This window comes from Schistocerca piceifrons, chromosome 1 (assembly GCF_021461385.2).
Source record: "Schistocerca piceifrons isolate TAMUIC-IGC-003096 chromosome 1, iqSchPice1.1, whole genome shotgun sequence".
NCBI classification, from domain to species: Eukaryota; Metazoa; Arthropoda; class Insecta; order Orthoptera; family Acrididae; genus Schistocerca; species Schistocerca piceifrons.
In genome coordinates, this window is record NC_060138.1 from 700491429 (window position 1) to 700504342 (window position 12914).

Below are 12914 nucleotides of genomic sequence, written 5' to 3' on the forward strand. Positions count from 1 at the left end.
TCCTGTCGCAAGGAAGGTATGGATTTGGCGTGGAAATTTGCGATAGCCATAAGGGGAATGAAATATTTTTTATGTGGAAAATTATTTCCAGTCATATGAACGACACAGATTTTCATATTTCCTGAGCCACAGTCGTCAGGAGTGGCTATTTCAGATACTTCAATAATTGCCGAATGTCATGAGATTGTGAATGCAATTTTAACGTTTCATTGTAAGTACAGGGATCATACATATGCGGCTGGTATCCTAGGATGATCCTGCTCAAGGTGCGGGGCGCGTGGAGGCGGTGGCCTGTGGGCAGAACGATTAACATTTCCGGATTACGGCAGGATCCGTCCGAACTAGAGAGGCTGACTGAGGTACATGAATGTAGCTGACCTAACCGTGTCGCCCTTTAGGCAGCTAAATAGCGAGCTAATACTCAGTATGTGTTGGGCAGCCTTCATGAAGGCGTGTGTTCTCTGTGGAAATTTGAGAAGATTCAATATCGGCGTGTGTTTGCACCTGACAATTATTCCCTCCCATGTAAATGATCCAGTTGACTGCTTCTACATATTTCCCATCTTTATTTGATTGAGGGAACATCGATTGCTGTGTGCATCTAGATGGTGAAAGACAGGTGGAAGCGACATTTTCTGGTTCTCTAGACTTGAGAAACCCCTTAGCTCTTCTATTTTTTTCGACATTTCAAGTAAAGATCTTCACAGGCGAGATAAGTTTCTAGTTACTCAGTGGTTTGCAGCACGTCCCACCTCGCTGCATTTCGGTACAGTTTCGGATTTCTGGAGATATAATTTCCCCTCTTTAACTTTGGAATTATACTGTGCAAACGATCAGTAGCCTACCGCTATGTGCTTGACATCGAGAACTATCGCGTAAATTGTATGATATTCTGGCAATCCGTCTGCAGATGGCTGTAGTTAGCATGGCAGAAAGCAAGCAAGCAGGTCGGGCCTGGAAACAGTAATGTTCTTTGTGCCGAGGAGAAACATCCCAGCCTTTGTACACCGGTTCGGAGAGTGACTGCAGTTCTCTGAGGCGCTCTGATCGCGTTGGGGAGGCATTTGCAGGGACAGTTGATTCGTGACCGTTGGCCATGATGGATCACTGACCTGCCTTGTGGAAAATATCTAGTGCTGCAAGGACTATATGCTGTGCATATGCTTATGTTTTTTTGAGATCTGTCTGTCTTTGTGGTATATGTATGAGTGTCTGGTGGCTGATAGCTATATGCAGGGTGTGGAAATGATGATTAAGTATGGTGCACGATACAAGTTGTGTTTGCTACATCGATATGGCATGTGGTGTTATAGCCCAGTTGGAAATCGGTTTCACGCTGAAAATTCAAGCTTTTTTCCATTGTAGCAGAGCAATGTAATTGAGGAAGTGTCTTTGCAATAGTTTCCATATTTCATGACCAGTAGATCAATTTTGCAGGATTTAACTGTCAGTGCAATATGACTTCTATATGTTTTTTTTTTCGATCTCTACAAAATAGTTTTCCTGTTGAAAGTCTCGCAATTGGTCCATCTGTAGAAAATGGTGGATAGAACTCCCACTCCAGCAGCAGCAGCAGTTTGGCAGGCTTCACACCGACAAATTCAAGTTTCCCTTGACAATAGCAGAACAGCGTAATTGAGGAAGTTTCTTTGGCGATAGTTTCCGTATTTTATGATCTGTAGACAACTTTTGGAGGGGTTACCTATCAGTGCAACATGACTATTGAAGTTCGCTTTTGGTCTGTCTGCAGAAAATGGCGGACAGTGCCTCCACAAGGGCAGCAGCTAGGGTAAATTCACAAGAAGTTCCATGACATCTGACAGTCACAAGACATCCTTTGTGTGAGCATAGGTGTCTTTAGTGACTGATTCGAAGAAGAGAGGGGCAAGGTATCTAAAGTACGTTCTGTGTCGTCCGAGAGTTTCGTGATGTCCTCATTGTTCGAGTGTTCAGAGAAAACTTCACGCAGACCTTCGTCGTCTGGTTTGGTCAGGCGGGAAGCTGCCCCTCATCTGCCATTGCGGCTTTAGAGCATCTTCAGACCAGCAACTGTAGAACATCGAAAATTCATCGTAAATTCCAGCCATTCTTCTCGTCTGTAGGACAGTGCTTCGAATTCTGCTTCTGTAATTGTTCTGAGTGTCCCATCTGTGCTTAGACACCAGTGTGTGCTTCGAGATTTGAGGAAAATAACGTCCCTGACTCCAGCAGCAAATATAAAATAAGCACAGGGCACCGTTTCAGAAAAATGATGAACACCACAGCAACTGTAGGTCTTTTTCTCTCTCTCTGGTAGTGTCTTCGGACAAGCAACTAAAACTCGAAAAGTGGTGAGCATACTGTTTAGAATTACAGAGATTGTGCACGCAGGCTCTTCCTCCCGTGGTGGCACACCGGAGTGTGTATGTATAGTGAGAGAAGACTTACTGTCCTCCCCTTGTTTCCACTCACACTAACTAGACGGAACAAGTAGTCTGGTATAATTGTTTATTACATTAACCTTTACAACTTACACAGGCAGCGCGCCAACTGTGGCTCCTGGCTTAGCTGGAAGACATACACGCCCGTCAGCTACGGGGTCTCGCAGCTACCCGGTCGGCCGTTCCAACAGCTAATCCTACCTGCGCGCACAAAGGACCTGGGAGATTCACTTCCGCACGTAGGTTGCAAATTCTTCCGACAGGGAGCAGACTATACTGGACAATCTGCCTGCCCAGTTTGAAGCTGCCACTAGATGGCAGTTGGAGTGAGTAGCAGAGTCCAAACATACTCCCACTCTAAAATGAGTTTTCTCATTTTACAAGTACCAAAATTTTAACAAACAACGAAACCAAAACAAGTAAACAATAAAAACATAACTAGGCACAATATCAATGCACATAAAACATGAATACACTAACATTTGGGATGCCCAAATCACCAAAACACCACTGTCACACTGCATGTGGAACACGATGGGTACTAACGTGTAGGACACAAAACAATAAAGTATTAATATTATACTGCATAAAAACATGAAATCAATACTAACAGTAATTAGTCCACAAGAAACATCCACAGCTTCCCAAGCTGATCTTATGTATTATGAGGTTATTCCAGTAAATGGCAATTTGGCAGTCGCCCTGTATCATATACCACTACACAGATCTGGGGGAACACATAACCGATTCACTGCTGAGGTAGGGGACACAATTTTGCTATAGGCCTCTTAATCTGCCCATTAGCAGTTTTTACCATCACCACACGCACACACTTATCAGGACCGGGAAACAGCTGGTCAATGACACCCAGCCTCCACACCAAGGGAGGCAAATTATCCTCCTTGACCAGCACAGGATCGCCGATCTGGGGTTGCCATGCTCCTTCCGATGTCCATTTTTTGCGTTGCTGCAGATCATGTATGTATTCTGTGGACCACCTCTTCTAAAAGGACTGATGCAACTGCTGCACAACTTGCCATCTGTGCAACCTGTTGGCAGGAACCTCAAGGACAGAGGGTTCAGGATGAGCACAAAGGGGCTGTCCGATTAGGAAATGACCAGGAGTGAGAGCAGCAGGAGAATCTAGGTCATCAGAGAGAAGACACAATGGCCTTGAATTCAAGCATGCTTCTATCTGAATTAACACAGTAGTCAGTTCTTCAAATGTCAGTACTGCATTGCCGATGACACATTTGAGATGCGACTTCATGCATTTGATTCCTGCCTCCCAGAGACCACCAAAATGAGGGGCCCGAGGTGGAGTGAGCCTCCAACTAATTCCTTCTGAGGTCGAAAAATTCACCACACTTTCAACAGTAACGTCATTAGAGAGAAAACGTTTAAGCTCACTGTCTGCACCTACAAATGTGGTGCCATTGTCACTGTACATGTGAGAAGGTTTCCCTCTTCTTGCAATGAATCTCCTGAGGGCGACCAAAACTGAACTTGTTACCAAGTCACTAACTAATTCTAAGTGGATGGCCTTGGTTGCCATGCAAATGAATAAAGCAATATAAGCCTTGGTGGTAACTTTACTCCGCCTTCCACCATGCTTTACAGCAATAGGGCCTGCATAATCTACTCCACAGTGCTGGAATGGATGAGACTGGCTTACTCTAGCTGCAGGTCGCTGACCCATGAGTTGAACTGCTGTCTTGGACTTAAGCCTAAAGCATTTTAAACATTTCCTCATAACTCCCTTCTCTTTGTTACGCCCATTGGGGATCCAAAACCTCCTACGCAACATAGCCAATAAAAGTTGTGACCCAGCGTGCAACAGATTTTCGTGTTCATCTATAATGAGAATTCTTGTCAAATGATGCTTAGGCGGTACGATAATAGGATGGTGCTCATCATATGGTACATCAGCATTCATTAATCTCCCTCCCACTCGTAAAATACCTTCGGCATCAACAAATGGGTGCAAATCCCTTAATTTGCTATTATGTGGAATAGGGGAGCTGGCCTTCAACAAAGCGATCTCATTACCATATTCACTGTGTTGAGCTGCGCCAAATGCCCTTTTGATAGCGTTGTGGCATTCCTGTGGAGTGAGTGGCCCAGTTATCCTGTCTGATTTCTGAAGCCTAGTGTTATTAGCAAAGCTCAGTGCATAGGCCAAAATTCTATAAGTTTTTTTGAATGATGAATATTTACACAGCAGTTCATCATCAAGAGTAATGACCGACACCATGGATACTTGTGTACATCTTCTCTCAGGCACATCTTCTACACTAAGTGGAGTGCAAGTGTTGCAGTTGAGGTCGCAAGTGGATAGCCATGACGGGCCAGACCACCACTGAACAGGTGAACTCAAGGCAGCTGGATTAATACCACATGATACGTGGTCAGCAGGATTATCCTCTGATTTGACATATCTCCAGTTGGCAACTGAACTCAGTTCCTGGATTTCAGAGACTCCGTTAGCAACAAAGGTTTTCCAGTGACAAGGACTATGCTGCAGCCAACAGAGAACTATTGTGGAGTCTGTCCACAAATGAATGACGCCACTATCTATGATGCCTAAGGCATTGGACACCTTGTGAATGAGTCGGGCAAGAAGCAGCGCACCACATAATTCCAGTCATGGAAGAGACTGTTGTTTTACAGGGGCAACCCGAGATTTGGCTGCAGCCAATGAGACCAACACACTGTTATTGGGAAGAACACATCTGTCATATACACATGCACCATATGCCAACTGTGAAGCGTCACAAAACCCATGAATTTCTAATTTAACATGCTGGGGGCAAGGAATGATCTTCCTGTTAATGAAAATACCATTTAGAGAAGGCAGTTGCACACAAACAGCATTCCATTCATCGGTGAGGTTGGATGGAAGAATTTCATCCCAATCAAGGCTTAGTTGCCACAAGCGCTGCAAGAACAATTTACATCTTATGACCGCTGGACCTAAAAGCCCCAAAGTCATAGATTGATGCTATTGTAGACAGGACGCTGCGTTTGGTAACCTTTGAGAGCCGAAGACTCTTCAGCTGTACTTGGCACTGGAAATTGTCAGAGCCAGGGTGCCATAATATCCCTAACGTTTTTATGGCTTGTTCACCAGTACGATGACAAGGCAAAGACGTTTCTCTGTCCTGCACAGGAATTTTTTCCATGACCTTGTGGCTATTGGAACACCCCCCAGAAGCAAGTAGTTGAGTCAGCTGGATTTGAAGTTCCTGAGCTTCAGCTTCCGTAGCTGAGCCACCTAAGAAGTCATCCACATAAAAGCTGGACAATCAAGGCTTGTGATGCCATTGGAAACTTGTTTTGATTTTCCAATGCCAACTGTTGAAGACATCTGGTAGCGAGAAAGGCAGCAGGAGCGGTTCCATAAGTGAGTGTACACAGTCTATATTCTTGCATCGGTTCAGATGGTGATTCCCGCCACAGAATTCTCTGGAAGTTCCTATCATCAGGATGGAGAGACACCTGGCGATACGTTTTTGCTATGCCAGCTGACAGAGCCACATTAAAAGAGCGAAATTTTATAATAATGGAAAATAAATCTGGCTGGACAGTGGGACCAACCATCAAGATATCATTGAGAGAGACTCCATTAGAAGTGGCAGCAGAGCCATCAAATACTACCCTCAACTTTGTAGTGGAGCTGCATTCTTTGAAGACAGCATGATGTGGAAGGTAACACCTTGGACCAATAATACCTTGAGGATTAGAGATCTCCATGTGCCCCAATTCGACATATTCGTGCATGAATGCAGCATATTCCTTCTGCAGTTTCGGTTGCCTTTTAAACCTCCTCTCAAGATGCGCCAGTCTCCGAGATGCTTGTTGTCGTGATTTGCCTAATGATTTACAGTCAGGTTTCACTGGTAGTCGAACCACAAATCTCCCTTCTTCATCTCGTGCGGTGTGGCGCTGAAAGTGAGCCTCACATATTTTATCCTGCCCACTCATCGTTTTCGTAGACAGTTCCTCTAACTCCCAAAACCTTTGCAGTTTGGCATCTAAATTGTCACCTCTAACAAAGCACAAGGTCACTGTAGAACGAGGCATGTTGCATGCAGCTGAAGGCATCCTACCAGACAAAATCCAGCCAAATCTTGTTTCGACCAGTGAAGGATGACTTGGTTTCACCAGCCTTTCCTTACAAACAACGTCAAAGAAAACCTCAGCACCAAGAATTAAATCTACTGTGGCAGGCTTGTTGAATTCTGGATCAGCGAGCGGAAGATTACATGGGACACTCCAGGACCTTGCTCGCCGGTAGGTCACTGGTGACATGATCTATGATGGCACAAGTGGTTCTGATATGAAAGTCGTTGAGCCTAGACGACAGTTCAACATCACAAGTGTAAGACACTGAGGCTGCAAAGGCATTGTTTATACCCTTCACAGGAAAAGAATATTTACTTCGTTTCAGTTTTAATTTCTCTGCCATGCCCTTAGATATAAAGGATAGCTGACTCGCACTGTCTAGCAGAACTCTGCAAACCTGCTGTCTACCCATGCTGTCTTTAATGTTGACAACAGCTATTGCCAACAAAACATTACAATGGATGTTTGCTTTCCCGTTCGTAGCTTGATGGGCCAAGGAATGGCCTCCTGGTTCATTATTCTGCCCATTCCTTGGTTCAGCAGGCTTGTGGAGCAGTATGTTGTGCCTTCCTTTACAGGTCTTACAAGGAGGAATCCTGCATTTAGTCGAGAAATGACCAGAGCGGATGCACAAAAAACAAGCTTATTTTTTGTCACATATGCCCGCCACTCATCGACATTTAGTGCCTGAAACCTTTTGCATTTAGTGATAGTATGAGGTTCACTACAAAATTTACATGATTCCTCAGCATCAGCATTAGCGAGGCGAGCCCTCCTCACATGTCTTGTTTGATTTAAATTATTGGCATTTACTTGCAAATCCCTTGAGGTGTTATCCCTGAACCTGATCAACTCAAGGGCCTGACATTTTGTTTCCAAAAAATCTATTAGTCGATTTAATGTGGTGAATGTTGACCCAGACATCTTTACTCACACTCATGACGATCCGTGGGTCGCATATTAGACAGAATCTCTTCCGGAAGAATAACTTCATGAAGTGGAACATCAGGTTTGAGAGCTTCTAAGGCCTTCAAATGGCTGCATACGTGATTAATTAGTTGCCTATAATCGCTCGCTGCGCCATGGCCGACTGTAAGCAAGGCCAACAAAGCCTTAGCATGTCTGGCTGCAATTATTTTTGGGTTATTATACCTCTGTGTAATAAGTCCCCAGGCTATTGATAGATTTCCTGCTGTGGCAGGTATATGCTTCAAAAGGTCCTTAGCTTCACCTCGCAAAGACGAATTAAGGTAATGAAGTTTTTGAACGTCATCAATTGAATTGTTATTCATAATGAGACTCAAAAACATATCCCTGTACGATGACCACTTAAGGTAGTCACCTTCAAAATTTTGCAAGTTAATAGCGGGTAGTTTCAAAGAACTGACACTGCCTGATGGATTAGAGCCCAAAGGCTGCGGAAGCTGGGTGTACCTCTTCATTGAACCCTTGATAGTGGATTCAACAAAGTCCCACGAATCCTCGAATTCTGCCCTGTCCTTACTATGATCTGCTGATTCGTCTTCAATTTCCAGCCATGTTTGAGACGACTCAAAATCAGTCTGAATCCGAGTCAATCGACTTAATTCTGATTCCAACATTTCGATGCTGGCACTGTCTGCAGACTGCACAAAGCTCGCTAAGCGCGCGAGAGCGGCCTTTGCTACACCTCTCTGCTTGACTAATTTTGTTTTCTCTGAGGGCTCCATTTTAGGACCAGGAAGATGATAGCAGGATGCCAACAGTTGCACTTACCAGGCTGCAGCGTCAATACGAGGCAGTGCGGACTGGAACAGCAGCGGCGTCACGGGCACGGGCACGGGCAGCTGGCGTGGTAGGCGCTTCAGTCTCCGACGGCGCGAAGTTTCGGCGGGAGCAGGACGTGACGTCACCGATGATGCTGGCACCGACGCGTTTCTGTGCCTCTCGCGTTTGAATTAGAGACACATTAACTGTTCACAAGTAGGTCCCCGATCGTCGTTGTTAAGGCTGTTATTGTTGAAGTCCCGAACAGGCCTTGGGACACTCGATAGCAGTCAACAACGAAACCGATAACGTGTGCAGCTCACACGTGCTTTTTTAGAAGTTCACAAGTAAATTCCGCGTGGTCACTGTATCCGGCCCGGAGGACCAAAAAATGTGCGCGCGGGCTCTTCCTCCCGTGGTGGCACATTGGAGTGTGAATGTATAGTGCGAGAAGACTTACTGTCCTCCCCTTGTTTCCACTCACACTAACTAGACGGAACAAGTAGTCTGGTATAATTGTTTATTACATTAAACCTTACAACTTGCACAGGCTGCGCGCCAACTGCAGCTCCTGGCTTAGCTGGAAGACATACACGCCCGTCCGCTATGGGGTCTCGCAGCTACCTGGTCGGCCGTTCCAACAGCTAATCCTACCTGCGCGCGCAATGGACCTGGGAGATCCACTTCCGCACGTAGGTTGCAAATTCTTCCGACAGGGAGCAGACTATACTGGACAATCTGACCTGCCCAGTTTGAAGCTGCCACTAGATGGCAGTTGGAGTGAGTAGCAGAGTCCAAACAGAGATATTTATGTCGACTTCCAAATATTATCGTTTTGGTGTGGAAAATCAGATATTGCAGCTGTTATCGGCTCCAGGGTCTGTTTACCACAAAAGTGTGTGAAGTGATTCTGGAAGGTTTCACAGTTGTGGCAGGAAGGGAGGAGAGGGGAGGATCGGAGGGGTTTGGAGGGGGTGGGGTTAGGTTAATGGAGGTAGCCAATTTGACCTTTTTTTCCATCAAAATTTGAAGTTGCCTACATGACGTCACTGTGATGCTGTCACATCTATAGCCACCATCTTGAATCTGCCGTATTGATAAATTTGGCGACAATGTAGAGTGGGGCTATGGCTTCTTTGTCCTACTACTTACAGTTTTATGTTATGCATTATCCTACAAGTACTATGTGAGTGTGACAGGGAACACCATGTTGTTTCTTCTTAAATCAGTTTTAAAGTCGATGTCGAAACAATCAGTTGAGAGAATACAGCTTACAGTGCAACCAACAGAAAATAGCGTAAATGGCGTAAAAAGCAATATCTGGGAATGTAAAACCATGTTTTTCTCTTAATTATACTGCTGGCATGTTTATGTTTGTAACACTGACCAGATAATAAAAGTGCTTTGAAGAAATTAACACGAGGAAATGATGAACAGATAACGAAGTCCTAAAAAATCCTAGATCATATTATGAGGAAAATGTTTTGCCCCTACTGACACGAAAACCTGCGGAGACCCCTGCACCAGCCTGTAAATGTCTGTTCCATCACTAGATAATAAACACGTTCATTGTGTAATATCACCTGTCTCCTGTGGGCCATGAAGTGTTGTCTATTCAGGCAATGTAACTAGTCCTACATTTTCTTCGTTGGTGGAATGCTAGTGGTGTCCTGACTTCCTCTTGCCGGTGGTCCCTTTCATACAGCCTTTGTAGCAGCTGTTCCTGCGTGTTGCTAATGGACAGCAGGACTTGTACCACAAGGTCATTGTGATCTGGGACCTGAAATCGAACTGAAAACAGATTATAGTTCTCAACTAGAATTACAAGATAAAAGCGATTAAACGGCGCATAGGCTAGAGAGAAGTGTTTCAAAAATAAAGACAGAGCTTTAAAAATGTTCAGTAGTTCCTGATACTGTGCTGTCCAAAACCAGTCAGTCCCACACCTTCGCAAATGCACCACATCTAGGATACTGCGGTGGTCTGATGAGTCAACGATGCGAAAGTAGTATTGCACAGGTCTGTACAACTTCATTGGGTTAAAAAAAAAAAAAAAAAAAAACATAATTGTCACACTCGAAAATCCGCTTTGATGTGTCTGATTCATCAAGGTGCCGCTGATGTCAGTGTCACTTCACAATAGCTACGCCTTTTAACACATTAACTACTGATATGATTACAGTGCAATGTTACAAGAACACAAATTCTCAACTTCAAGTCCAGTGTACAACAGAAGTGCATAACAGCCCTGTCACAGACTAAGCCAAATTTCACAACACAGTCTTTGTCCTGTTGTAAACCTGCCAAAGGAGTCTCTCTTTGGTCTGATACAATGCAGCTGTCATGATTAGATGTAAACGCTCTTGAAGAGATGCACTGTAACACCTCTTAGTGGACCTTCTACTCCTGAACTCCAGAACTCCGCTCAGAAATTGCACTTCAGAGCTGACTGCCATCTAAGCAGTGGTGCACGATTTATTTAACATCATGGTGTCATACTATGGCTTTATACTTTTGGCTGCTGACGTGAAATACACCACATCTCTGCACTATTGGCTGCTAGCTCTGAGTGATACTATATCTTCAGGCAATCGACTGCACATCAAAAGTGACGTACAATGTAATCCCTTGCATTTGGCGACCTCTGTGGTGGCCACCAGAAACCTGCCGCCCTTGCTTGTGCTTGTGCAGCCCCAATTATTGCCTGTAGCTGACTAGTAGAGTATGCACTGGAGCTTTTCACACATGTCACAACAGAATCAACAAACTGAAAATGAAAGTTTATGAATCTTTCCTGCAGGTACCTGAAGGAATTGGACTGCCCTATGTTGAGGATGCCAGTAACGAGGAACAACTTTCTTTTCCATGTTGGTTGTGATGAGACTTGTCTATCCGTAATTCTGTGCATGGCAGGGGCCAAGGAGAGTTACTAGAACAATATCAGAGACCACATTATGTTAATAATGTTAAAGCAAGTAGGAGGATTTACAATTTACGATACTTCTTGATTTGATCTATGTATGAATATACGTTTTTCTACATTTTTTGTCTCCAGTGTTATATGAACATAATCTTTCTGTGGAACTAATAACATGAGAAGTGGATTATTTTGGACGTCCTGTGGGCCTACAATCTGGAACAATCTCTTCTAAAAATTCGGTCTGAGGTATGAAATATATGTAAATAAGAGTTACTTATATGATACTAATTTACATTTTGATTTCAGATATGGATGGTGTGCCTTAAAAGATTCCTTTATACTTTTGAGTCCCAAATGTTACTCCATCATTTTCGTGTGGAATAAAGGCAACCAGTTTGGATGACTTGTGTACACAGTGGACAAAGGAAGTATGAGATAATAATGCAACAAGCATTCTGTAGAATGAGGAAACAGTATTAATATGAGGGTATGGATGAATCATTCAGATTGTGTATTGCATTTAATGGAGAAACAGGAAAATAGATTTTAGCTGCAACAAGAATCTTTGTGCTGATCCTCAGATGAAAAATTTTGTCTTGTGTTATAACATTTGAGCTCAATATATACATGTTGCTAATCATCTATTTTTCTTGTTGTTCCTGGTAAAATATTGTGTCGTTTTTGGTAATAAATGACAAGGATTTACAAATCTCAGGGATACGCCAATGGGGTACTATTGTGATCTGTGATGATAATCAGGACATAGAATCTGGATCAGTTTATCAATCACATATCCAATAGTTCTCTGATGATTTTTTTATCTGAGTTTTTGACAGGTGGTTTTAGTGGAGATGTTCTTAAGACAATATGCAAGATCTATATGACTAATACAATTTTTCTTTTCCTCTTTTCTGATGTAACTTTGCGTGTATTTTCGTTACATCATGGAGGTAGTGTGCGGTACACTGCCTTATTAACAAGTGAAAAAATGTTTACAGGTTGCTGATTTGAGCTACACATGTGGAAGAATGATGACCGTTTTCGTATAACTTAAGCTAATGCTTCTCTCAACGTATCCACGAATAATATGTGTATTTTAACCAATTTCAGATACTACAGACTGATATGTCGAGTCAAATGTGTGACAGCTAACAACTGGTTCGCACGGTGAGTAGAATTTGTATCTACCAAGCACAACAGTGGGTTAGATCGGCTGTAGATTGTTTCCTGTACCCACTCTTTGGGTGGTACTTTGGGTACCACGAAGTTGGCTTAGTAAATAGGTGTTTTGATTCTTGGAATTTTCCCTCTGTAAAACACCCAGCAAAACATTAATCTGAAGCTGGATGAATGGTTGTCATCCAAAATATCGTGGCATAAAGTCCATGTAACATCTATACAATCCTGAAACTTCTTGGAGAAAATTAGGGTGTTGCTTGGTGATTTATGTGGGTTACCATGGTAATGACTAATGAAATCCACCTCAGCTGTGTTATTAGACATTTATTCTGTTACTGTTTCGTTTGTTCAGCATCTTCAGATTGCCTGCAGTTAAACAAAATAGGAAATAAGACTAAAGCTTCAGCATCTTAACGAACAATAAAGGCAACTCATCCTAATAACAGCCTTAAATCCCACCCACGAACAAGGATCTGTCTGTGCAGATATCCACAGAAACGTCTGTGTATGCAGTAGATCGCTGT

General features: G+C 43.5%; 2 protein-coding genes across 2 annotated transcripts; both read right to left on the reverse strand.

Annotated features, from left to right (window-relative positions):
- Window positions 1-3423: 3423 nt before the first annotated feature.
- LOC124768933 lies at window positions 3424-4674 on the reverse strand. The gene has a single exon (XM_047249159.1). It carries the CDS (start codon window positions 4672-4674, stop codon window positions 3424-3426), a length of 1251 nt encoding a protein of 416 aa, XP_047105115.1.
- Window positions 4675-5702: 1028 nt separating this feature from the next.
- Window positions 5703-6731, reverse strand: LOC124769099. The gene has a single exon (XM_047249161.1). It carries the CDS (start codon window positions 6729-6731, stop codon window positions 5703-5705), a length of 1029 nt encoding a protein of 342 aa, XP_047105117.1.
- Window positions 6732-12914: the final 6183 nt, after the last annotated feature.